Source organism: Crinia signifera, chromosome 2 (genome assembly GCF_055691185.1).
Source record: "Crinia signifera chromosome 2, ASM5569118v1, whole genome shotgun sequence".
Taxonomy (NCBI): Eukaryota; Metazoa; Chordata; class Amphibia; order Anura; family Myobatrachidae; genus Crinia; species Crinia signifera.
The window spans coordinates 193,511,149-193,535,142 of record NC_139218.1 but is presented as its reverse complement, the minus strand read 5'-3'; the positions used below and the strand labels follow the sequence as shown (position 1 = coordinate 193,535,142).

At 41.3% G+C, this 23,994-nt stretch overlaps 1 protein-coding gene across 3 annotated transcripts in view; it reads left to right on the top strand.

Annotated features, from left to right (window-relative positions):
* The window catches only part of DLGAP3 (DLG associated protein 3), a 385,428-nt gene that overhangs the window by 343,572 nt on the left and 17,862 nt on the right, over positions 1-23,994 (top strand). For all 3 annotated transcript variants that reach the window (XM_083173479.1, XM_083173477.1, XM_083173475.1), the window contains 2 exons: positions 15,727-16,064; positions 19,789-19,874. In XM_083173479.1, the coding sequence (XP_083029605.1) occupies positions 15,727-16,064; positions 19,789-19,874 (424 nt within the window). The remainder of the gene's footprint in view (positions 1-15,726; positions 16,065-19,788; positions 19,875-23,994) is intronic.

The following is a 23,994-nucleotide window of genomic DNA, read 5'->3' as shown; positions in this document are numbered from 1 at the left end:
TGACAAAAATACTCTCCTATGTTTTCCCCTCCGGAATGGGATCATTGGATAGACAGCAACTAGGTCTAAAAGCATTAGGTTGACACCACTAGGTCGACATGCATGAAGGTTGAGATGACTGAAGGTGGACATGCAGGAAGGCAGACATGACTGACGGTCGACAGGGTCATTATGTCCACACAAGCACTGTGTCCACATAGGGAAGGTCGACAGTCAAAAGTTCGACATGGGGTTTTCGCGTTTTTTGTCCAGAATGTCGACACAGTCAACATGGACACTGAAACGTAGCACTGCATCCACTCGCATGGCTCTCTTTGCTCGCCATGCCTTGGGAACGGTGCCTCGATATGCTCGGCACTCTATTTTATACTCCCACCATGCCCTAGTGGATGGTAGGACTTGAAATACTGCATCTCGGCACATGTCGATTCCCCCACAAAAAAACATGAAAAAATCCACGTCGACCTAATGCTTGTGTCGACCTAATGACTATGTCAATCTAACCCATGTTGACTTTCAGCCATGTCGACATTCCTGCACGTCGACCTTCAGTCATGTCAACATTCATGCATGTCGACCTAGTGGTGTCGACCTAATGCTTGTAGACCTAGTGACTGTATCCCATACCTCCTGCCCAAGCATTTTAGTTTTCTTAAAAATTTGCAGTAGATCAGAGTTGCTAATCAAGAGCTGACACATTATACAGCTTGGACAATAACTCACATTCGTATACTACAGTGGTTCCCAAACCTTTTTGAACCACGGCGCCCTCGAGAATATTTTTCACGGCACCCCAAGGTCAAAAGTTTCTTGTTGATAAATTTTAAAAATATATATATTTATTGACAGGAAAATTTACAGAAATAAACAAATATTTTGTCACAGTAATCAGGCAAACCAAATTCGCCAGCTTTGACAAATACAAATACAAATAAACGACATGTGCTAACATATGTGTACATCTCTAGAGTCCAATAGTTGATCTCCTAGTCATCCTTATATGGTGGTTGTTTCCTGCCATAAATGAACACAACATTATCAACCTCGAGGAATATTCCCACTTTTTAGAAAGGAGGATCATTACTAATCGTCTCCAATTCATACCATGAAGTATTGTGAAAACTCTTCTGCAACTCCTCTTTCAGGACCGTAGACAGAGTTTGTACATATGGTAGCCAAATCTCAAAAAACTTCCCTGTGTGCTTTTCTTTGTTTATAGAAGCTTCTGCCCAGTCCATAGAAAACAAGAAGGTTACTCTAGGATGTACTAAGCCCAACGGGATTGGGTTAGGGTTACCCATTGTGACAATATTGTCTGTTGTTGATACAGTTTGGAAAAAATATCAAATTTAGTAAATTGTGTTTATATGTCATCCTTAAGATCAATTATGTGGTGAGGAACCAGATATGCTTTTGTTTGCCCACATATTTCATGATTGGCGGCCAATTCAAGGCCCCCCTGCAAGTGTCCCAATGTGCCTAGGCTGTTTAGAAACCACTGGTGTATTATGTACTTAAAGTAAGAGTAAAGAGTCTCCAGTTAGATGAATTTTTCCTTGAATTGACCTCAGCAGGATTTGCATATTGAAAAAATCAAATAGCGGGATACCGAGAGGTAACACATCTCTGTAAGCATGGAGGTTTGGGTTATTATACTTATCACGTCGTCACATCTTGTATAGAGTGCTGTATTATGCATTATGTTATGGTGATACCTCTTTACATTAACCTTCATTAAATATATTTTCAATTATACCTGTTTATTATCATTTATGTGGACTGTGCACCACAATCCAGCTGAGAGAGGGGATGGAAGAAACCTTTATGTGCACAATACCAGTTGTGATAACATAAGCATACATGTGATCAGATCATTATCTTCCCCTTCCATGTGTGGGTGTCAGGACCTACAGAATTGGGTACCTGGTTCATTTGGAAGAAAGCTTCACATCTTTTGTATCAACGGGGTGTAACTACGTCTTAACGTTATCATGGATTTGAATTTTTTTCCACATGTAAATCCTGCTGAGGACAATACAGAAATATTCACCTACTGTAATTATAGACTTCTGTTTAGGTTTGCTGGACTTTCCTGTAGTGCTTGTAAGACTGTTCCTTGTTTATGCATGTACATTCATTTATTTATTATTATTTAACAGTTTCTTATATAGCGCATACATATTCCATAGCACTTTACAGAGAATATCTGCCCGAGTGGAGCTTACAATCTATATTCCCTACCACATGTACATGCACACACAGACATTCTTGGGTTAATTTTATACTGTATTTTTGGGTTGTGGGAGTAAACTGGAGTTCCCGTAGGAAACCAACGTAAGCGCGGTGGAATATACAATCTCCACACAATTAAGGCCATGGTGGGAATTGATCCTAGGACCTCAGTGCTGGGAGGCAGTAATGCTAACCATTACACCATCTGAAGGTTTGTGATTCTTTACAGTCTTCTACTCCTTTTTTGGGTTGCAGCACCCAAGTTTCTGACATTTTTTCCACTTTTTTGTATATCTGCTGCGTAGATCTTTTGTACCAAGGAGAGGGCTGGCACAGATGTGCACTGATAATGATGATGGTACCAAAATAAGCTGACACACATGGGAGGTGCAGCTGCAGAGGGGTGCCGGACAGTTTCCCGACAGTCATTACCCCGACGTCAGGATCCCGACAGTCAAAACTCCGACACTTGGGGTCCCGACGGCCACCGGCTATTCTCCCTCGTGGGGGTCCACGACCCCAATGGAGGGAGAATAGAAAAGGTGGCGAGCCGTGCCTGCAGCGTGGCGAGTGCAGCAAGCCTGCAAGGGGCTTTTTTGCGCTTGCGACTGTCGGGACCATATACCACCCCTGCTGCAGAGATGTTTGTTAAACAGCATAAGGGTGAAAATCTGCATTTTTCCCTGATCCCACAACTTTTTATATACTCACATTATCCCCCGGTGTCCATGGCGGTCTTCATATTCGTCTTCAGTGGCATCCCCGGTCCTAAGGATGCAGTGCGTGGATGCGCCACTGATGTCATGATACATAATGGGGGTCGTTCTGGTTGACTCACAAAGCTGTGAATTTTACAGCCTTGGGTACTTATGTAGTATCTGGGCGTCCGATTTAGAAATCGGATCGGATCGCATCGCATCGCATCTGATTGTATGCCTTAAGGTAAGGCATACAATCACAAAATCGGACGCCCAGATACTACATAAGTACCCAGCCTTGTAATGCAACTAAACTCAGCCCGCCTCCAGCACGAACGCCCCTCGCACGCCCAATCCCCCTGAATGCATGCAAATGGATGTTGTGCATAAACATTCATTTGCATGCGGGGGAAAATTTGTCGACCATCTAATAATTTCTCAAGCATTTGCAAACCTAAGTCACTCTCTGGAGATTTGCGGCGTCCTGGTAACGTCAGCTGCCGGCCCCGAGCACCCGCGTCAGGGATGAATTACCATAATAATGTCCAGTGTTCTCATTGGGATGCCCATGAAACGCTGGGCATTCCCATGGACGTGACCTCTGCCCACCGCCCTTACTGCTCTGTGCGAACAGGCCGGCGACAATATAAGTCACAGCGTCCATTCGCAAATGGAGCCTGCACATGAGCATAAAAGCTTTTGCGCATGCGCAGTAGAAACACATTTCTCCCTCGTGCGAACACGCAGGTAGCGTAAGGATCAGAATGACCTCCATTGTCTGTGCACTATATGAATGTAATGCCAAGAAGTAGAAAGTTTGATTGTAAGGCCTAAACAATGAACTGCTAATTAAAGCCATAAGCCAGTGACATGGGGATGGTCTGAATCAATATGTATTATGAAAAGGAAATGAGCTGGGGAAATCTCAATACTTTGACCTTTCCCAGTGTTTCAGAAGCTGTCAGACTGGCGTACAGCTGTATACCAATCCTCCGATCCTCATCTCCAGTGAGTTACAGGCCATTCATGTACCAGCTGAGGCACCCGCAAGCAGATGTTAATTATAATTATCCGTGGCACCAACAATGTGTTTCATCAATCCAGAGGTCTGTGATATTCTTTATTTTCCATATTGTGAAAAGCCTGACCAATATGTTCTTAAAGGATCTACGTTAGCAGGAAGATTTGAAATATTTGCATAAAAGCACATAAAAATAAGTTGTTTCCTACCTATTCTTAAATCTAGTGAACATTATTTTACCTCCTGACTTTTAATAGTCTGGTAATTGGTGTATTACATTCTCCTTTTCTGTGTGCAGTCTGTATCTAGCAGTCTGTGCATTGAGCATACTGTAAGTTAAAACATCTTTAGGGACAATAACATCTGATGCATCTGGTCTCAAAGCATGAATTCCACAGTTCGGCAGATGTGACGGGAAGCCGCCTCTTCTGGATCATAAACCGTTAAACCAAGCAAACCGATTCAAATTATAGTGCTAGCTCTTTCAAGTAAAAAGAAGACATCTCCAAAGAATGTTATATAATTGACCTGGATGATCCATCTCATTTTAATGCTCCATCCGACTCTTAACCAAATTGCTTGCTATCTCAGAGGACACTAGAACATTTTGATAAATCAGTGTATGTACTTTCCAAACTGGATAATTCATCCCTTTGTTTGTGTCAACTCAGCAGATGGGGCCCACAGCCCAATTATAAAGTGTATAACAGAAATATAACAAGCAAGGGAACCACTGCTATTATCCCGCCCCTATAACCTTTTAGCTATACTGTTTTGATACACAGGAATTCTAAACATTTGTGGAGCAGGTGTCTAGAAGGAAAGAAAAATATGTACATCCAAAAGGTTTTGCCAACATCAATTATTGTATTGTTTATGAAAGCCAACAAGATTCTGTATGCAAACGTCTTCCAAAATGACTCTGTCATGTCAACCTTTTTGCTGTCTACCTTGTAGTCGATCTATTGACTGTTGACCTTACTTGTAATGTTGTGTACAATTTCATGTTTCTACGGGTGCCGGATGACGCTCCGACAGTGGGGATCCCGACTGCCGATGCTCCGACAGGGGGGATCCTGACTCACAGGGGCTATTATCCCTTGTGAGTGTCCACGACCCCCATAGAGGAGAATAGAACCTGTGGCGAGCATAGCGAGCCACCGGACCCGCAAGGGGCTACTTTGTGCTTGCCCCCTGTCGGAGCACCAGCAGTCGGGATCCTGACGTCGGGATAGTGACTGTAGGAATCCCCACTGTCAGAGGCGCATATAACACCCGTTTGTACTGTGCAGCTACAGCAATATACAATAGTGCCACCCTGGCGAAAAACACATATAAAACACACTTACACAAACACAATGTTTGAAGTTGTGCGTGGGTCACTTTAAATAATTTTTAGCGACCTTGAGATTGAATGAAAGAAAAACAGACACAGAAGCATCTGATGAAGGGCTGTTAAGCCTGAAAACGCGTTTAAGCATACCACTGCTGCCGAACGGACCCCTGTGGATTGGATAAGAAAGAAAATCTGCTTGATGCACATCCATCCTTTGGAGGATCCTTGTACCCCAGTGTGGGTGATATGCGATTTTATTCCTTTTATCATGTGAGTTTGTCCAATAAATGTAATTTTTTTATTCTGACAAACAATGTTGCACTAGAGATTGTTTTTTGAGTTCCTCAGAATCTGTGTGGATCGCTGTGTGAAGAATAAAAGACCATCTTATATGCCTGTTACAACTCATCGTTTGTGAGTGCATTCCTTTACTATTGGATTAGTTCAAAGTGTGAAACTATATTTGCACAATGGTCTGTTTTTCTTTCATTCAATCTCAAGGTCGCTAAAAATTATTTAAAGTGACCCACGCACAACTTCAAACATTGTGTTTGTGTAAGTGTGTTTTATATGTGTTTTTCGCCAGGGTGGCACTATTGTATATTGCTATAGAATCCCACGAACCTTTTTGGTGAAAGGCTCATTTTTTTGTGTTTACCTAGGCTGAAAAATACCAAGTGCGCTATAGATTAACAAAAAACTCTACTATTTACTGTGCAGCTACAGAAAACACTTCTATCAAAACTAAGTTTCGGTTGTATCTTGAGCTTGTAACTCCTTATACCTGGAAAAGCATAAAAGGGGAGAGAGAGGTCTGCCAAGTTTTCAAGGAAAAACTAAAGATGATAACAACAAATTGTTGGGATGTGACCACCTTGAGATGCATTTCTTTAGGGCATAATTGTTACACCTGTATTATTCTTACCATGCCTAAATGAGATTTATTGTGTTTAAACAATACATCCCTCCACATTCCCTTTTCCATGTGCTTTGTGAATAGTAGAAACCATTGTTGGAATAGCTGATGGATTACAACATTACGCGGGTACCGCAAGAAGGAGTAAAATACCGCTGCTATATTTTGGTACATGGCATGAGTAATCAATCTACTGACCGGCAATCCTTTGTTGATGGTAAAAAGTATATGGTGAAATACAACACACATTGGCTTCTAGGGGCTTAGGGGTTAATTTACTAAAGCTTCTGCCCAAAGTAACCAATCACATTCTGGCTATCATTCCTCTACTGCATGCTAGAAATTATAGACAGAATCTGGTTAGATGCTATGGGAAACATCACAACTTTTAATTTCGAAGCTTTAGTAATGATACCCCATAGTGACACCATGTTTATTGGAATGCTAAATACATTAACCATTATACTTTTTTCTTTAGCTATATTTACTGTAAATTCAGTACAAATTTTGGCCCTTATTCAGATCTGATCGCAGTACAAATTTGTTCTCAAAATTGCCAAAACCATGTGTGCACATGCAAACATGTGCAGAGCAAGTTACATTTTGGTAAAATCTAAATTGCAGTGTAAACATAATGCAGCCAGTATTTACCTTGCACAGAAACAAATAACTCCTCCAAAATCTAACTCTCTTTATACATGTTACATCTGCCCTACCTGCAGTGCACATGGTTTAGACCATTTTGAGAACAAATGTGTACTGCGATCAAACCCGAATAAGGGCCTTTATGTGTAAAGTATATGTTAATTTATATAGTAATTTGGCTTACTTGATAACTATAATCTGAAACTGAATTGTGGTGAATAGTTCTTCAGGATGTGGTGCAGCATTCTTGCTTCTGCTGCTGTTTGTGCTTCCATACAAATTGCCTAATGTACCTCTGTGGTGTACAAAATATGTCCTTAAGGCACCTTAACAGTCCAAGTTTCGGGATAGAATTGCTCAGCCAGTTTGATTAATCCATATGTGCACAGGCATGGATAGCCTCTGCACTTTCAGAGTGCTTGGAGGACTCAAATATTGTTTTCTGTGGTGGCTGTAATTCACACGCTAAGGGGGTATTTAATCCTCCACCGCTATTTCCGACGGGGGAAATAGCGGCAGGCGCCTATTCAATGCTGTCTTTCCCGACAGCATTGAAGCAGCATCTCAGCAGAATGGACCCAACTTTAAAAGCAGTCGGGCTCGTTTGGCCGAGAACGGCCATGAATTGTCAAACTCATGGCCTGATCTTGACGATCCACGGACGTTTCTTGGGGCTACGCTCCCTTTTTGGCACTTGACATGTGGGACATTGAATGCCGAGATGCAGTCCAGTGGGCCGAGAACAGGACCGGGTCACGACTGTCGGGTTGGCCAACAGTCGTGACCCGGGATTGAATACCCTCTTTAGGGTCTCTCAAAAGCAAACTCCCTGCTCATGACCATATTAGCCACAATTGCAACGTTTCAAGCATGCCCTTGTGAGTCAAAACTCATCATGGTTGCCTACTCCTCCCCATCCTACACGGCAAACTATTACAGTCAGGTACTTTCCACATGAGCTATTTGGTGATGTGCAGTATGCCTTGTAATTCTAACTACTTTATATGTAAGTTATCTGTAATTTATAGCTTACATACACACTATATAAGCTCTGCCGCCGATATTGGCGCTAAGCCTGGACAAACAATATAGTGCATACACACTGAACAATATTGTTCACCCTCCTCTACTAGCATGCCTCTTTGATGATATTCTTTGTCACATGTGAAATATAAATATCTCCTTCACTGCTGGAAACAAACAGTGAAGGGACTGTTAATGGGGAAAGTAGCTGCTAGGCAGCATTATATCGGATGTTTGCTCCTACATGATGCTAACGGTTAATTTCATCGTCATTTTCATCGTCAAAAGTGGTAGGTGTGGTAAAGCAGATCGACAATATCTATGTCAACCCCAAAAGGTCAACATGTACAAGGTCGACAGTGGAAAAAGGCCAACACGTGCAAAATGTCAACACGGCAATGTCAACAATTAAAAAGATAGATGTGAGTTTTTCACCATTTGTTTGCTGTTAAAGTTGAACCTTGAGCACTTGGAGCAGCTGAGCTTTGCTCCGTGTTTGCGTGGGATTCCTCCGAGTACTCCGGGTTCCTCCCTCCATCCAAAACTATACTGGTAGGCTCAGGGGCAAACGCAGGATTTTCAGAAGGGGGTTTCCAGAGGAGCGGAGCAAAGAACGGAGATGGACACTTAGGTGACCCAGTATATGCCGGGTCAGTTAAAGTATTATAGATAGACCAAATGTATATAAATAATAATAATAATAAAAAAAAATATATATATACATACATATACATACATATAAAGTATATCCATACAGGGGCATCAACAGCAGTGTAGGCCCCTGGGCATAACAATGTATTGGGGCCCCTACCGATCCTCCAGTGGTAGGGGTGGGGGAAGCTTTGATGTCCCGCAGGTGGTAGGGGGTATTATATCAAGGGGACAGCTTGCTTGACTGCAGATATCTCCAGTTTCCGGAAATAGATTTCTTAGATTTTAATGGAATTAAAAACTAGAGAATCCCACCTACCAAATGGTATTGGGGACTAGGGGATCAGAGTTCAGGAGGCAGAGCAATCTGCCAACGAGTATATAAAACTACATACCAGGTGTGTGGAGCTGGAGCAGTAACCAGCTGCTGGAAGGCTGATATCTCTGGTTCTGAGAATAGTAGAGACAAGCTACTAGTGTTCCTCAAAGGAGGAGAGTCCCAGCTTTTGGAATATACCCTCAGAAAAACTCTAAGTCAGAAAGAACCTGAAATATCTGACTGGGAATAGCAATTAACAGGCTTGGATAAGGACCACTGCTTTGATGTCAGATATCTCCGGTTCCCAAAGGCCGATTTTTAAAATTCTTGTACCCATGGAAAGAGGGGACCCTCAGCTTTCAGACTAGGTCCCTTAGATTCCTGGGGGGGGGTGGTGTTTGAACTCAGAAACTCCCCCTGTGTGCGCTACTGCTATAGGCTTCTGGTGCGACCCACTGCTGCCCCGCAACGACCCCCGCCGCCCCGGTACTCAGAAACCCCCCCTGCGTGCGCTACTGAGGCTAATTGGCTCACAACAAAATTAATCCAAGAATGTCTGTGTGTGCGCGTATATGTGGTAGGGAATATAGATTGTAAGCTCCACTGGGGCAGGGAATGATGTGAATGTTCAGTAAATGTGCATATATCTCAATGCGGAATATGTGTGCGCTACATACAGTAAATAACTGTTAGTGAATAATACATGCTTTGGTCCGGTTCCTTACTGCACTTGGCACACTTTACCATTTCCAATTGGAGTTCACATGGAGGCTAAAAAGTATGAAAAAGTCCACAAATGTAAAACCTTTCATGTGTCGACCATTGCCTTGTTGGCCTATTGCTTGTGTCGACCTTTTGACTATCTCAATCATATGTATGTTGACCATATGATTTCAATGTATTGACTGTTGACCTAGTCATTGGGATAAATTTACTAAGATGGAATGTCAAATTCTATTTATTTATTTAGCACTTTCTAGAAGATAATAGATAGATTCTAATTATTTGCTATGGGCAACATTCTATCTTCAGTAGAACTCCCATCTTGGTAAATTCACCCCATTTGTTTGTCAGCCATCTAGATACCAAAAGCTCATTCTGATTTTCTGCAACTGTTGGCCTCACTGCGGCTGCCCATCCTAGAGAGTTTCGGTATTACAGTATGTGAGATAGATGTAGAGAGATCTCAGTGACCCATTGGGTGAAATGTAATAGGATGAGAGATTCAGAAATCTCCAGTTATTTAAAGCAGCAATCATTTACACTGCAAAACCAGTTTGATTTTGTAGTGTAAATGATTGCCGCTTTAAATAACTGGAGATTTCTTACCAAATCTCTCACTTTCTGAATCTCTCATCCTATTACATTTCACCCATTATCTTTATCAGTTATATATACAGCAGGCAAAGAGAAATGGGCTAGTGAGCTGCATGCAGCATTGAGACTGTGCATTATTGTTTTACTAGGCCTTCTACAATCAACATCCTAATTATATATGTTCCGTTACAATTCCCCAATAACTACAACCCAATTACGCTGTCAGTATATTCCTTTCAATTTTTTAGCTAAAAAAAGAAATCTGCTTCAGCACTTTATTGGTGTTTTTCTCTCCATATTTATATAGCCACAAGAACTCGGGGCATTCATTTGTAGCAAAGCAATCCTCCCCCCACCCTTGATATTAAATGGGTTTTGATGTGAAGACAAGCCCCTCCCCATTTTTGTCCGTCCACAGTATGTGTGCCAGTTACCTGGTTTGTCTTATGCCTACTGTACTATATGACCCCTAAATTAAACAATTGAAGTTCATCTCAATTAACTGAAAGGGGTACATTTATTAAGATGGTCTTATACGGCCAATCCCTGTATGAAAGGGATCGGCCGTATACGACCCGAAAATACGAATGAAGAATACGACAAATTTACTAAGCTGCTGTATTCTTATCATTTGTATTTTCCGATGCCGTAGCCGTTCATATCCATATGTATTTGGCGGCCGTATTTACAACTGCCAAATATGTATGAAGTGTCAGCATCACACGGATCAGTTAGATCAGTGCAAAAAAAATTAGGAAAAATAAATAAGGCATGGTTATAACCAGCCCCAGGCCCATTGAACCGGTCCTGGTGTTAGAAATTCAGGGGGACAAAAAAGTGGGGTTCCCAGGATCTCTAAAACCAGCACCTGGCTCATGGGCCAGTCCTGGTTTCAAAAATAGGAGGGACAAAATGAATAGGGTCCCCCATGTTTTGACAACCAGCACCAAGCCCAGTCAGCAGGGTAATGCCACAGCCTGGAAGACTTGTTGTACAAGGGCTTAGTAAAGGGCTCCCTCCCCCCTCCACGATAAGCCCAGACCGGGCTGATATTTTGGTGTAAAATAAGAATAAACCATTGGATTTTGTTGAGGAACCACAAGTCCCAGCATGCAGGGCATTAAAGGGCCCGTTGGTTAGTACTTATAGGTCTACAATAAACTAATAGTGAAATAAATCACACATACAGTAAGAAAAATAAAACTTGAATTAATTTTACAGTCACTCATACATATTTAGTTATTTATTCCACCATAGACCTGTCCTCTTGTTCAGTAGAATCCAATAGGGTACCTGTGGAAGGAAAATATACTCACCATCTAATCAGGCGTAGATCGTGTCCTCTTCTTTCTATGTAGGCATCCATGGGGGTTAAAATAACAAACTCAGGAGTCTCGATACCAAGCCGAACTGAACTGCTTGTTTACACTTGGGGCTCTTCCCCCTAGTTGGAGGATTAGGTGGTGATGTCAGAAATCGGCTCCTCCCCCAGCAAATCAGCAGCTGGCTCTGGGGGGAGCTCCATGGCTGATTGGCAAGTCGAAGGCTCCATAGGGATCAGACAAAGCAAATGGATGCAATGCAGCGCCTGTGATGAATTAAAAAACTTAAAAGGATTGGATTGACTTTACATCAATATTTTATATCAAGAATCAATAATACATTTAATCAATTGATAACAATTGGTAATAACAAGTAAAAACAATTGCATATATGCAACACAAAATAGCCACACTAAAAATATTTAAAATACATTTTGGAAAGAGCAGAACTGTTAGCACTGTCCATTCCTATGGATACCTGGAATTATTTTGGGGACTGGCTCAAGGCAAAGTATATTTACCATCCGCCTTCTCAGATTGGGGCTAAGAGTGTCCTGTGGATAGCTGGCAGGCTTGGATTCCTCCGCAGGACTTTCCAAAGGTCTTTTGGGGGGTAGACCAGAGTCCCTCAATTGTAATCCGGGTGGTTAAAAAGACGTGGAGAAGCGTGGTTGTGGCCTTGAGCTGTATGGGCAAAAATGTCAGTCCATCCAGGTTGGTCCGAATGGTGTCCAGGATAAATATAAGTGCTGCTACTGCTGCTTCCCTGATGCGTTTTGCTAAAAAATAGCTTTTTCAAAGGTAATAGGGTGGCTATATAGTGGTTCCATATTTATACCCTAGTAAATGGGATTGATTCATTACACTTGTGTACAATTAGTCAATCCAATCTAGCAAACAAAATACATAAATTCTAGGAGGAGGAGGTGGAGGAGGTAGATATTCATATAATATATACATATACTTTAATAAGTAAAAACGAGCGAAGGAACATGCATAATAATACCTTTATATGTATAATCTCTTTAGGTTATTTTAGGATTATTTCCTAATTTTTTCTGATTGGTCTAAGATAAACATGTGACCAGATGAAGAAAAGGCTTGGCTCTACCAAGCCCATCTATAGGTTTAACATGGGTTCCTATGGGTGGTTCCCATCATAGATGCCTATGTTAAATATTTAACATAGCCAAATATGTGCAGACTATGTGTGCACTATAAAAATAACTGGTAATAAATAAATAAATAATATAAAGCATCAGGTAGACTTTTTTGTCAAGTAAAAATATCAAGTCTCCTTTTCTATCAGTTTTATAGCCTAGAAAGTCATTATGGTGGTAGATAAAATCTGTCCTGGTCCTGTCCACAAAATGAACAGTAACGGGTCACATACTGTAGAGGCCCTTCCCTGCAGCATATCTGAAACCCCTACACTTCTAATTTATTTTCACTCTCTGTAACATGTTTCTTCCACTCACCTCTATCCTGCAGCACATTTCTCTTCCTCCAGTCTCAGGTCTGCTGTCTGCATGCATTATTATTATTATTATTACTACTGTACTTACACCTCCTTCTCCTGTGATGATGACAAGGGGCTGCCAGACAGAGGCAACACAACTTTGATCATGTCCCACTCAAGAGACTGAGCTCTGCAACAAAGTGACAGCCTGGCAGTGGATCAGAGTGCAGCTGATTTGGTCTGTTTTCCCACCAGACTCTGATCTGTCACAGTCCCCTCCCCAGCCTTTGCAGCAATGAAGACAGGACAGATTGAATGGAACTCCAGACACACATTTTATTGCAGCAGTTCCATACAGCATCTAGTGTACTGTATAGTGGTTCCATAGTGGTTCCTTCTTCTTTTGGGCTGCTAAAACATAATTCTGGGCCACATTTTACACTCTTTACACTAAACCAATAAATACTAGTAATTACTGATTCATTGATATGTGTTACTAAAAGATTTACTTAAATGTTGCTTCACTACAAAACAATTATTATTGTATTAACTATTTCTTAAGAATTAAACATTGCATTGCACTTTACAGTTATTCCAAAATCATAATAAAACATTACTAGGTAATAACACACAGGCTTACAATCCATAGAGAAATAGCTATTTAATACATGAGTTTTAGTTCGCAATACATACACAAGAACGGCGTATTGGTATGCTGGCGGTCAGAAGATCAGCAGTGGCATTAGGCTGACCAGAATCTCGACAGGGGCTGGGTAAGTAAGTGGTTTTTCAAGGCCAAAATTTAAAGATGATTTAGTACCAATAACACGGGAGTACAGTATGTAAAATGGTCTATGGAGGTCAAGTGAATGGTTCTGTAATTTGTCAAGTGTGTTTTCATGGAACGGTTGCAGGTTTGGAAAACAGATAGTTTTATTGTGCAAGGGAGGGCTAGCAGCCCAATAGGAGTCCTGTAACTGTGAATGGGAGTTTTTATTTATTTTCAATGTGCAGCTTCTCACTTTTGGACAATTTTTTTTACATGCAGGTGTTAGAGAGCGAGATAATGGGAGACATTTACTAAAAAAAAAACTATGAATAAAATGAAGACTAATAAATGAGTGACTAATAAATATTTATCCTTCTGTTGTGACAGGCAAGATAACTATGCCCAGACACTATCCTGTATGTCAGAATCATCTAGATCACATTTTTTCAGCTGGTTTGTGCAGAGGCGTCACCGGGTGTTGTGACACCCGGTGCACCCCTTTTCTTAGTCTTGCTAAATGCTACACTATAATTCTGTTTCAGAGGTTTTCAGTTTCCGAATGATCGCTTATTAAAAGTGCCTGTTTTGGTTTGCAAAGCGTACACAAAACCACTGCTTAGTAAATTTATCTTTACTCATTTTCTACTACAGTATACAAAGTAAAATCAAGTTTTAATAATTGAACAACAATAACTTCAAGTTTCCTGGGCTTAAAATATATATTTATGAAAAAAACAATAGATGGGTCAAAAACAACAAAATTATAAAATGTGATTTATTTTGAGTTAATATTTGTTTTGTGGTTGAATTGTTGACTGTTTTAACAAATGTTGATATATTTTAAATAAATCCATTGACTAGCACAGAGGTTCCCAAAGGTAGTCCTCAAGGCACCCTTAAACTGGCCATACACATGTCCGTTTTTGCCAATTTTCACCCAATTCCAACAGATTGGGCTTAGAAATCACGTGAAAAGTGTCCAAATCTGGTCAAAAGTGTTTGACATCTGGTCCAATCCGATGTGCGGTCCCGTTTGCATCACATCATAGTCGGAGATCAGACCTGCTTGCAGCTCAGACCTCATGAATCAGACAGTCTCCGGGCAGCGGAGATTCGGATTGCATGCGATATATCACATGCAAAAGGACCGAATATATATTTCATGTGATCCTGCTGCCCAGGAAACTCCCGGGGGGGCTCAAGTGGGGTCATCAGTGACTTCTCAAAAGTCACAGTAGTGTATGAGAGGGCTTAACACTACAGTACAGGTTTTATGGATATCCATGTTGGCCACAGATGGCTAAATCAAATTGATTGAGGTATTAATAAATTCATCGGTGCCCAAGCTTGGTTATCCTTAAAACCTGGACCATCATTGTGCCTAGAGTACACTGTTTGTAACCTCAGGACTAGCACATTATTATATACACATGCTTTAAAAATCTTGAGAAAGGTTTTACCGTTTATTTACTATTGGATTGAAGTCATGTGTGACCTACACACTGTAAGCTACACTACATAGCTCAAGTTGTTGTGGTTGTGTAAATATTTAGTCTCCACTACTATTCCATTTGATTATTACACATAGGAGGTTATTACTAAGATAGGAATTCTATTGAAGATGGGATATTGCTATAGGCAACCAATCTGATTGTTTCCCAACCTCGGTCCTCAGGACCCCCACACAGTGCACATTTTCCAGGTCTCCACACAGAATCACAAGTGAAATAATTAGCCCCACCTGTGGATCTTTTAAAATGTGTCAGTGAGTAATGAGTGCACCTGTGCACATGTTGGGTGACTTAGAAAATGTGAACTGTGTGGGGGTCTTGAGGACTGAGGTTGAGAACCACTGTTATAGAAGGTGCTAACAATAAGTAGTTTCTGATTGGATGCTTTGGGCAACATCCCATCTTCAATAGAACTCCCATCTTAGTAAATATACCCAAGACTGTTCATTTGAAATGCATCCAAGACTACATAAGCCTGAATTTTCTTAATGACCTTTTTTGAAACAGCTTTCAGTTATCGCAAAGCCCCACCACCCATTCCGCCTAGGCTCCTCTCCAAGCCTCTCATCTCGGTGACAGCCCAAAGTAGCACAGAATCTACCCATGAAACCTTTCTGCACAATGAGCCTACACGGTTGCCTTGGTCCAAAGATGTCAAGGTCCACTGTAATTCCAGTGAGAGTCTGGAGGGAACCAAGTCCAGAGGTCTGACCTTGGACCTGGCAACTGTCCAACACAGAGCTTCACCCAAACCTTCTACTGTGATCAGCAAGGCCCTACCGCTGAGGGAAGAGCTAAAAGGTGGCACACGACAAAGAAAGTGGCGCCCATCCGTTGGAGTACAGGTATTGCATTGTCATTAACTCAAGCTATATATATTTCTGTCTTACGCTAAAGGTGCATACACATTGGGCATTTTTATCCAGCGTGTATGCAATGCGATGAAGGTAAAAACCGCTGGGCTAAAACTCACTCAGTGCATACACACCCGTCCTAGTGATTTTCCTCGAGTTGAATGGCTTTCCATAGTAGAACGCTATGGAAAGCCATCCACCCCACCACTCATCTGCTGGTAATACCATATAGACAGACTACAGGCTAAAACAATATACCGCTTGCCATATCCTAGTTCAAACTATTCATTTAAAGTGCCTGCCAAACACCTGACCCAACCGGGGGGGGCCGGTTCCATGTATTAGTGGAGAAAGAGCATAAAGCTAGAACAGAATAAATGTAATGTGAACTGGAATTAAACCATAAGAATTTATATGATGTAAACCCATTTTAGTCAATGAATCCCCCTTCCTTTTAAAAACTATGTATAAAAAGAAATCAACTGTCGCGCCACGAAAACTAAATTAATCTTTTTAGTTGCTATAAAACTATGCAGACATATTCTTCTACTTGAAGCACTATTTTTGAAAATAGTGGAAAATAATCCATACATATTTTATTTAGGTAAGAGGGAATACTAATATACCAATAATACTAAAAAAGAGAGCTTACCTATGTATCGATCAATTGTGAATATAGATCTAAAATGGAAACTTATGGTAGTGTAATACTGGAATGAATCTCTAAGTGAATTTGGTAAAAAGGAATCAAAACAAATTCTTCTTGTGTAATGGTGCATTATGTGCACATACAGATGCAGCCGCTGCAAGATCACCATCACTCGTGCCCATTTGTTGGGGCAAATTTGCACCAGACTTGCCTACTTCTGAAAACTAGTTTCAGGGAGATTTTAGTTGGTAGTAGAATTTTAAAAAGCACCCCATTGAGAGGGTGTGTCATGCCCCACCCAAAGGGCTTGTCTAGTTCCATATATGGAGAGATTGTGAAAGGAGATTGTGAACGTGGCACCTAGAAACGTGGGTGTGTACTGCTACATCTGAGAGGAATCTTTTAAAATTAATTACATCCAAATGTAGATGAGCCCCAGAGCAGTTAGTAAGAGATACTATACTTGCTAAAGTGCTGGGAAATGGTGCTGATAATTCAATGTATATATCTCTCAGTTCTCTTTTCCACAAAAATGTAACAGTGTAATGTGAGCTAGGTGAAATGAGGGAGATTGCTAGACTAATTAGGGAGAGAGGGAGATTGTTGCTATTTCAGGGAGTCTCTTGAAAAATGCAGGAGGGTAGGCAACTATGATTTGCACCTGTAGCATGGAAACGCCACACTGCAATATCGCCAATCAATGTGTTTCTATGAACCACTGGAGAAAATTAGAAGCACACGCATGGCTTCGGGATTGCGGCAATATCCACGGGAGCAGCTTGTGGAAATTGAGCTTGGCTACTTCTGTAATGTCACATGCTTGGGACTTGCTTGGTGATTAATAGATCAACAATATCTATTACACAATTATTAGGACAACACTATATGGTCGACATGACACTGTGATCAACAGGGGAACTTCTATGCTTAAAATTGATGGGTACATAAATGGTCGACATAATTTTTTTGGTTATTTTGTCTAAATTAAGTATCTTTCCTGTTATCTGATCAGCATCAGTAGAAACTTGGGTACTTGTTTCCTAGAATGGCCACAATCGGGGGTAATCGTGTACCTTAACTTAAGGGTCCATCGCGTCGGTCGGGTGCATTAACATGGCACGCGACGCGACCGACGCGACGGACCCGATTTTGCCATAGGGTTCAATGTTAAAATATTTTTAACATTGTAATCGAGAAAAAAAATGGGAAATGGGCCAATATGGGCCATTTCTCATTGTATATGCTACCCCCCCATTGTGAACGTCACCCCACGATTGACGCCAACCCGAAGCGTGGTGAGCGTAGCGAGCCCGCGAGGGGCGGCGGTACGCGGCCTCTGACCTTTTCATACCCCTACTATCCACGTCGGCGTGGAGTTGAGAATATAAAGTGTGGTGAGCGCAGCACCGAGCCCGAAGCGTGGCGAGCGCAGCGAGCCCCGCGAGGGGACGCGTATACCTGTGAAGTTATACGCGGCCCCTCGCGGGGCTCGCTGCGCTCGCCACGCTTCGGGCTCGGTGGCTCGCTGCGCTCGCCACACTTTATATTCTCAACTCCACGCTGACGTGGATAGTAGGGGTATGAAAAGGTCGGAGGACGCGTACCGCCGTTCCTCTCGGCCTCACTACACTCGCCACGCTTCCGGTTGGCGTCAATCGTGGGGTGCCGTTGAGGGGGTTAAAATTGGGGTCTGGGGAGAATTTTACATTGAATCCAATGTAAAATAGGGTCCCAGGGACCCTATTCACATTTCAATCAATGTAAAAATCGGGACCATCGCGTCGGTCGCATCGCATGCGATTTGGTCGCATGCGATGCAATCAATGCGATGCAATCAATGCGATGCGACCGACCCGATCAACATTGGTGTGGCCGTTCTAGGAAACAAGCACCGAAACTTGTACTCTCACCAGCTTGCTTAGCTTACCATGCTTCAGGCATGGTAGTTTGCTTTGTCATTCTTCAAAGTGAGACCTATATTGCAGCGTAGAAATAAAGCAGCCAGTATTTTCCCTTCACAGAAACAAAATAACTCACCCAAATCTAATTCTATCTGCACATGTTATATCTGCCTCACCTGCAGTGCACATGGTTTTGTCCATTTGAGAAGGAATTTGCCTCTGAGAGTGAACCAGAATAAGGCACAAGGGGGTTATTCTGATTCACTCGGAAAGGCACAATCACTTTCTAATGGACAAAACCATATGCACTGCAGGAGGGGTGATGTAACATGTGCAGAGAGAGTTACATTTGGGTGTGGGTGTACTTCAAACTGATATCTATATTGCAGTGTAAAAATAAAGACGCCAGTATTTACCCTGCACAGAAACAATGAAACACCCAAATTTAACTCTCTCTGCACATGTTACATCAGCCCCACCTGCAGTGCATATGGTTTTGTCCATTAGAGAGTGATTGTGCCTTTCAGAGTGAATCAGAATAACCCCCTTAATGCCTTAGAAATTGTGTCATAACGACCCCCACAGCATGGAAACACAAGTTGTTTGTCATAAAACTTATGTCCACTCCACTTTATGCCATTTGACCTTTCCGTATCACAGAATGTCTCACAGGTCCAAGAAGTACAGTAGGCAAGTGTGTTTTAGACGGTCTTACCTATTGTATATGTCCATGTTGAATCCTAACACCATTTAGTATTACTTCCTTTTTTGAACTAAACGGCACCAAGTGTCTGATTGTGACTCACAGTTACAATGTGGCAGAACATTTATGGTCCTGTATTATTATTATTATCTCTCCTACTGCTGAAAGAGAAAATATATGTTTTGAATTTTTACTCTTGATGCAAGAGGGTAAATTTACTAAAGCTTTTAAAAATGAAAAGAGGTGACAAAAAACAATCAGATTCTGTCTATCATTTTCTAGGATGCAATACAGAAATGATAGAAAGAATCTGATCGGTTGCTATGGGTACCATCACCTCTTTTCATTTTTAGAAGCTTTAATAAATGTACCCCTTTGTGTCACACCACCTACTACTGCTATTGCATTTTTTCCAAATCTGTTTTACAAACTTTGGGCTAAATTGTATTTAAATTTCTGCAGGTTGAGACCATCTCAGACTCGGATACAGAAGGAAAGAGCCGGAGAGAGTTTCACTCTATTGGGGTCCAAGTAGAAGATGACAGAAGGTGCTTATTATCATCTTATGAAATAGTTTGCATGTGGAATATTGTGTTACATGGGGTATTCTACATTAAATGAGTTACATTTGCAGGTTTGTGCCTATACTAAAGGAAATGAATTAGCATCCAAGCACAGCTATGATGATTGCTCTAGGATATGAAAAGTTTCAGACCCGTTCGGTCAGGTCCAAATTCCACCCTGTTTTCGATGGCGGGGGGTCTGTTATTATGGCAGAATATTACCCATCTCATCATTAAATAACCACTGCCGTCATAAGAAGGTTCAAAACCACTTTATACTCATTCATTTCATCACCCCCATTAATAATTGATCTCCGGTTTCATTCTTTAATTTTCAACAACTGTCTCATTATGTGCCAGATGCTTCAAAAAGTGATGAAGTGGAGAGTGATAAACAACCAGCCAATCAGCTCCTACCTGTCATTTTTTCAAACCAAGGCTGTAACACTTTTTGAAGCTTGATATTACCTAGCCTCATGTCCCTAAAGGGCCTATTCATTACTACTTATGGGCTTGATACAAATGTGGAAACGCAAGTTTCTGCATGTTTTTTTGTAATGGGCCCAGCACATGGCAAGGCCACCTCATCCTATGTGCCTCCCTGCAGTATGATTGCACAGATGCAAATGCTTCACTGTCTATCATTTCCATTGGCAGCTCCAGATGGGAGCTGCAGCACAGTTCAAAAGTTAAATAGGGGAGAAACACCAGCTGCCATTGACATGGGTGTGGCTCCCCTATTTGAATTTTGAACTGTACTGCAGCCCAACTTCTGGAGCCTTCCCTGATCATTTCTCTATTGCATCCTAGAAAATGATAGACAGAATCTGATTGGTTCCTAGGGGCAACATAACCTCTTTTACAAGCTTTAGTAAATGTACTGCCAAAGTCTCTGAAAGCCTAGGAGCTTTGCCAACTAAAACCTATTCATATTCAAGCCCCAGCTCTGATCTTTATACTGATGATGGTTTCAGCCATTGCAGACTTCTTTCTCACTGCACATTGGACCAGATTTGTTTCCAGGTCATCACCTTCATGTTGCACCAGCGTCATAGGTGAGTCTTCTGAATACTGTGCGTAGACAATCAGCAGTCGACAACATGGGTCAAAAAACCTGAGTTTTCACACTGCAGCCCAACTAAGCAGGTCCCAAAAATAACCCTGGTAGTGGACCTGAGCAAACAACATGGGTCGAACCCCTTACACTGAATCTGGACCTTGGTCATCCAAGCTTCAATGTGACAAGGCTTATTAATAAAGTTTTACAGACATTAAGGGGCAGATTTATTAAGCTCGATGCAGTGATAAAGCGTCTGGTTTTTATCACTGGCTAATCAGCTCCTAACTGTGAAGTTACAGGCTTGGTTTGAAAAATGACAGGTAGGAGCTGATTGGCCAGTGACACTTTATCACTTCACCGAGCTTAATAAATCTACCCCTAAGTGCCAGGATATCGTGACTGTTATCACTGACTGTGACACAAGTTTGACCAGTAACATAACAATGAAGTCCCACAAGTAACCAGAGTATAACAAGGCTAGTACTGTATTTTCCAGTTGCGGAGAACCCATAATTGTCTTGTATAAAAAAAAATATGCACGATTCAAGAATTTTCAATGAATTTATGGTAATTGCAAAGCATGTAGATTTGTAATAACATGCAAAAGCAATATGATAATAGACTCATTATTTTCTTATAATATGCAGCAAGGTATAATCACACACTATTCTAAGCTTTATTATGACACGCAGAGCAGTACAATTTGCTTACAGCTGCAACAGTGCACAAGGCTGTAATGACAAGCAGTTCAATGTACTAAGGTGCAGAGAAAAATAATGGCATGTAAGTGGATATAAAGATATAATACGGTATGTGTCTTTACTATACCCATAAAGTATAAAACTGGGCTGCACTACAGCATATATACATAGTGCAAAGAGGAATAGACTCATAAAGGAGTATTCATCAGCTGCCAGCCTGCTAGGTTCTCTATATCTGTCTTTCTCCATGGGGTACTTTCCTATTGATATCCACTTGATGTGCTGTTCTCGTACTGTAGCACACCTATGGCATGTGTGTTACCATGGCAACAACACAGGCTGAGGATGCTGGGTAGGAAGTTATCAAACCTGTCTTACTAATTCTACACATTAACCTCAATTGATCAGAATGATTGTAAAGGGCAGATGATCTATGGTCAATTTAGTTACTCAGAGATGATAATTCAGTAAGCTAAATATGTTACAGATTATACAATACATTTGTGGATATGGATACAGTATATTTTGCTCATAAAAAGGATAAAATATATTTATTTTCTTTTGCATGCAGGGTAAATACTGGCTGGTTTTGCCATGTAGCCCACGCATACTGACAGATCTTTTACACCAAGGATAGGGCTGGTAGTGCATACTTGCCTACTTTTGAAAACTACTTTCAGGGAGATTATAGTTGGTAATAGAATTTTGCAAAGCGCCCCATTGAGGGTGTGTGTCATGCTGCACCCAAAGTGCGCACCTAGTTCCCTATATGGAGAGATTGTTAAAAGAGATTGTAAACGTGGCAACAAGAAGCTTTGGTGTGTAATTTAAAATGACTAATATCCAAATGTAGATGAGCCCTAAAGCAGTTAGTAAGAGCTACTGTACTTGATAAAGTGCTGGGAAATGGTGCAAATGATTCAAAGTAAATGTATCTGTCCCTCATTCCTTTTTTTCCCCAAAAAATTTAACAGTGTAATGTGGGCTAGGTGAAATGAGGGAGATTGCTGGACTAATGATGGAGAGAGGGAGATTGCTGTTATTTCAGGGAGTCTCCTGCAGAATGCAGGAGGATAGGCAACTATGTGGTAGTGTTGATGGGTACTTTTGCAATAGGGGCAGGGGAGGTAAATCCTGAATACAGCATGCCACCATATTGACCTAGACACTGTCTTTGAGCTGATCCACACCCAAATTTTAGTTTGTTAGGTCTGTGGATTGGATTGGTTTGTCAGAAACGTGCATGAGACACTACTGATAGAGGTGTCGGCAAAGTGAAGACATCTTACAGTTATAGACATCAGAAATGTGTGTGTGGCTATAAATAGGAAGAGCACATAGAAACACAGAGGCCAATTATAGAGGCACAGTTCACTTTGCATGCAGAAACATAACTAGGGTTGTTGGGAAATAAGAATTTCATAGAAAAAATACATAATCATAAACTATGATAATAGTGTTCATTTTTACTAAAAATGTAATGCAAATATAACATGTTTATGTTTGTGTATACACAGGTGTAAATGGCTGTGCCCATGGGGTTGCAAAAGTCCTAATGGCCAAATCCAAACGCCAATTCCTGTATTCCTGGACTCCTTGAGTTCAAAGCAGAATTTGTAACTGTTCACCACTTTGTCTCCTGCAAACTCTGTAATTCAGATGTCATTTCCTACTTGTCCAACTGCTCCTTCTCTGTCTCCCCACCTCCCACCTCCCACTTCCCCTTTTCCATCTACACCTCTGCCTTCTGTGAGCTTATTAGTTATTTTTGCTTCCATTAACACTTCTATGAATCCAGATTATCTTACTTCTGCTGATCTCTCTCCTCTTCTGTCATCTTCTCTGACATCTCATGTCTATAGACCATCTCCATCTGAATGCCACAACACTTCCTGAAAATAAATGGTTCCATAACCAAAGATATTGACTTTCCCCATTTAAGATTCTGCCCCACTGTCTCCCTTTCTGTTGTCACCATCTCATTCTCCTTTTTCTTTCATCCAGCCCTTATACCAAGTCAGCCATTTCCACCTTCGAAGTATTTTCAAAATCAGGCCTTTTCTCATCGTGGAAGCTTCTAAAAATTACTCACACCCTTATAATTTATCTACCAGATTAATGTAATCTACTTGTATGTGACCTTCCTAATTCCCACCTCACTCTTCTTCAATCTATCTTTAACTCATTATCTTTCTTCTTTAGCATGTCCGATTCAGAATCAAACTTCTCTCTTGCCTACACAGCCGTCAGCAACGCCTCTCTACATTTCCAGCCTCGTTCCCTTGCATACTTTCTCCCTTTCTCCCATTCCCCCACTGACTCTTGCGCTACTTCAAACTTCTGG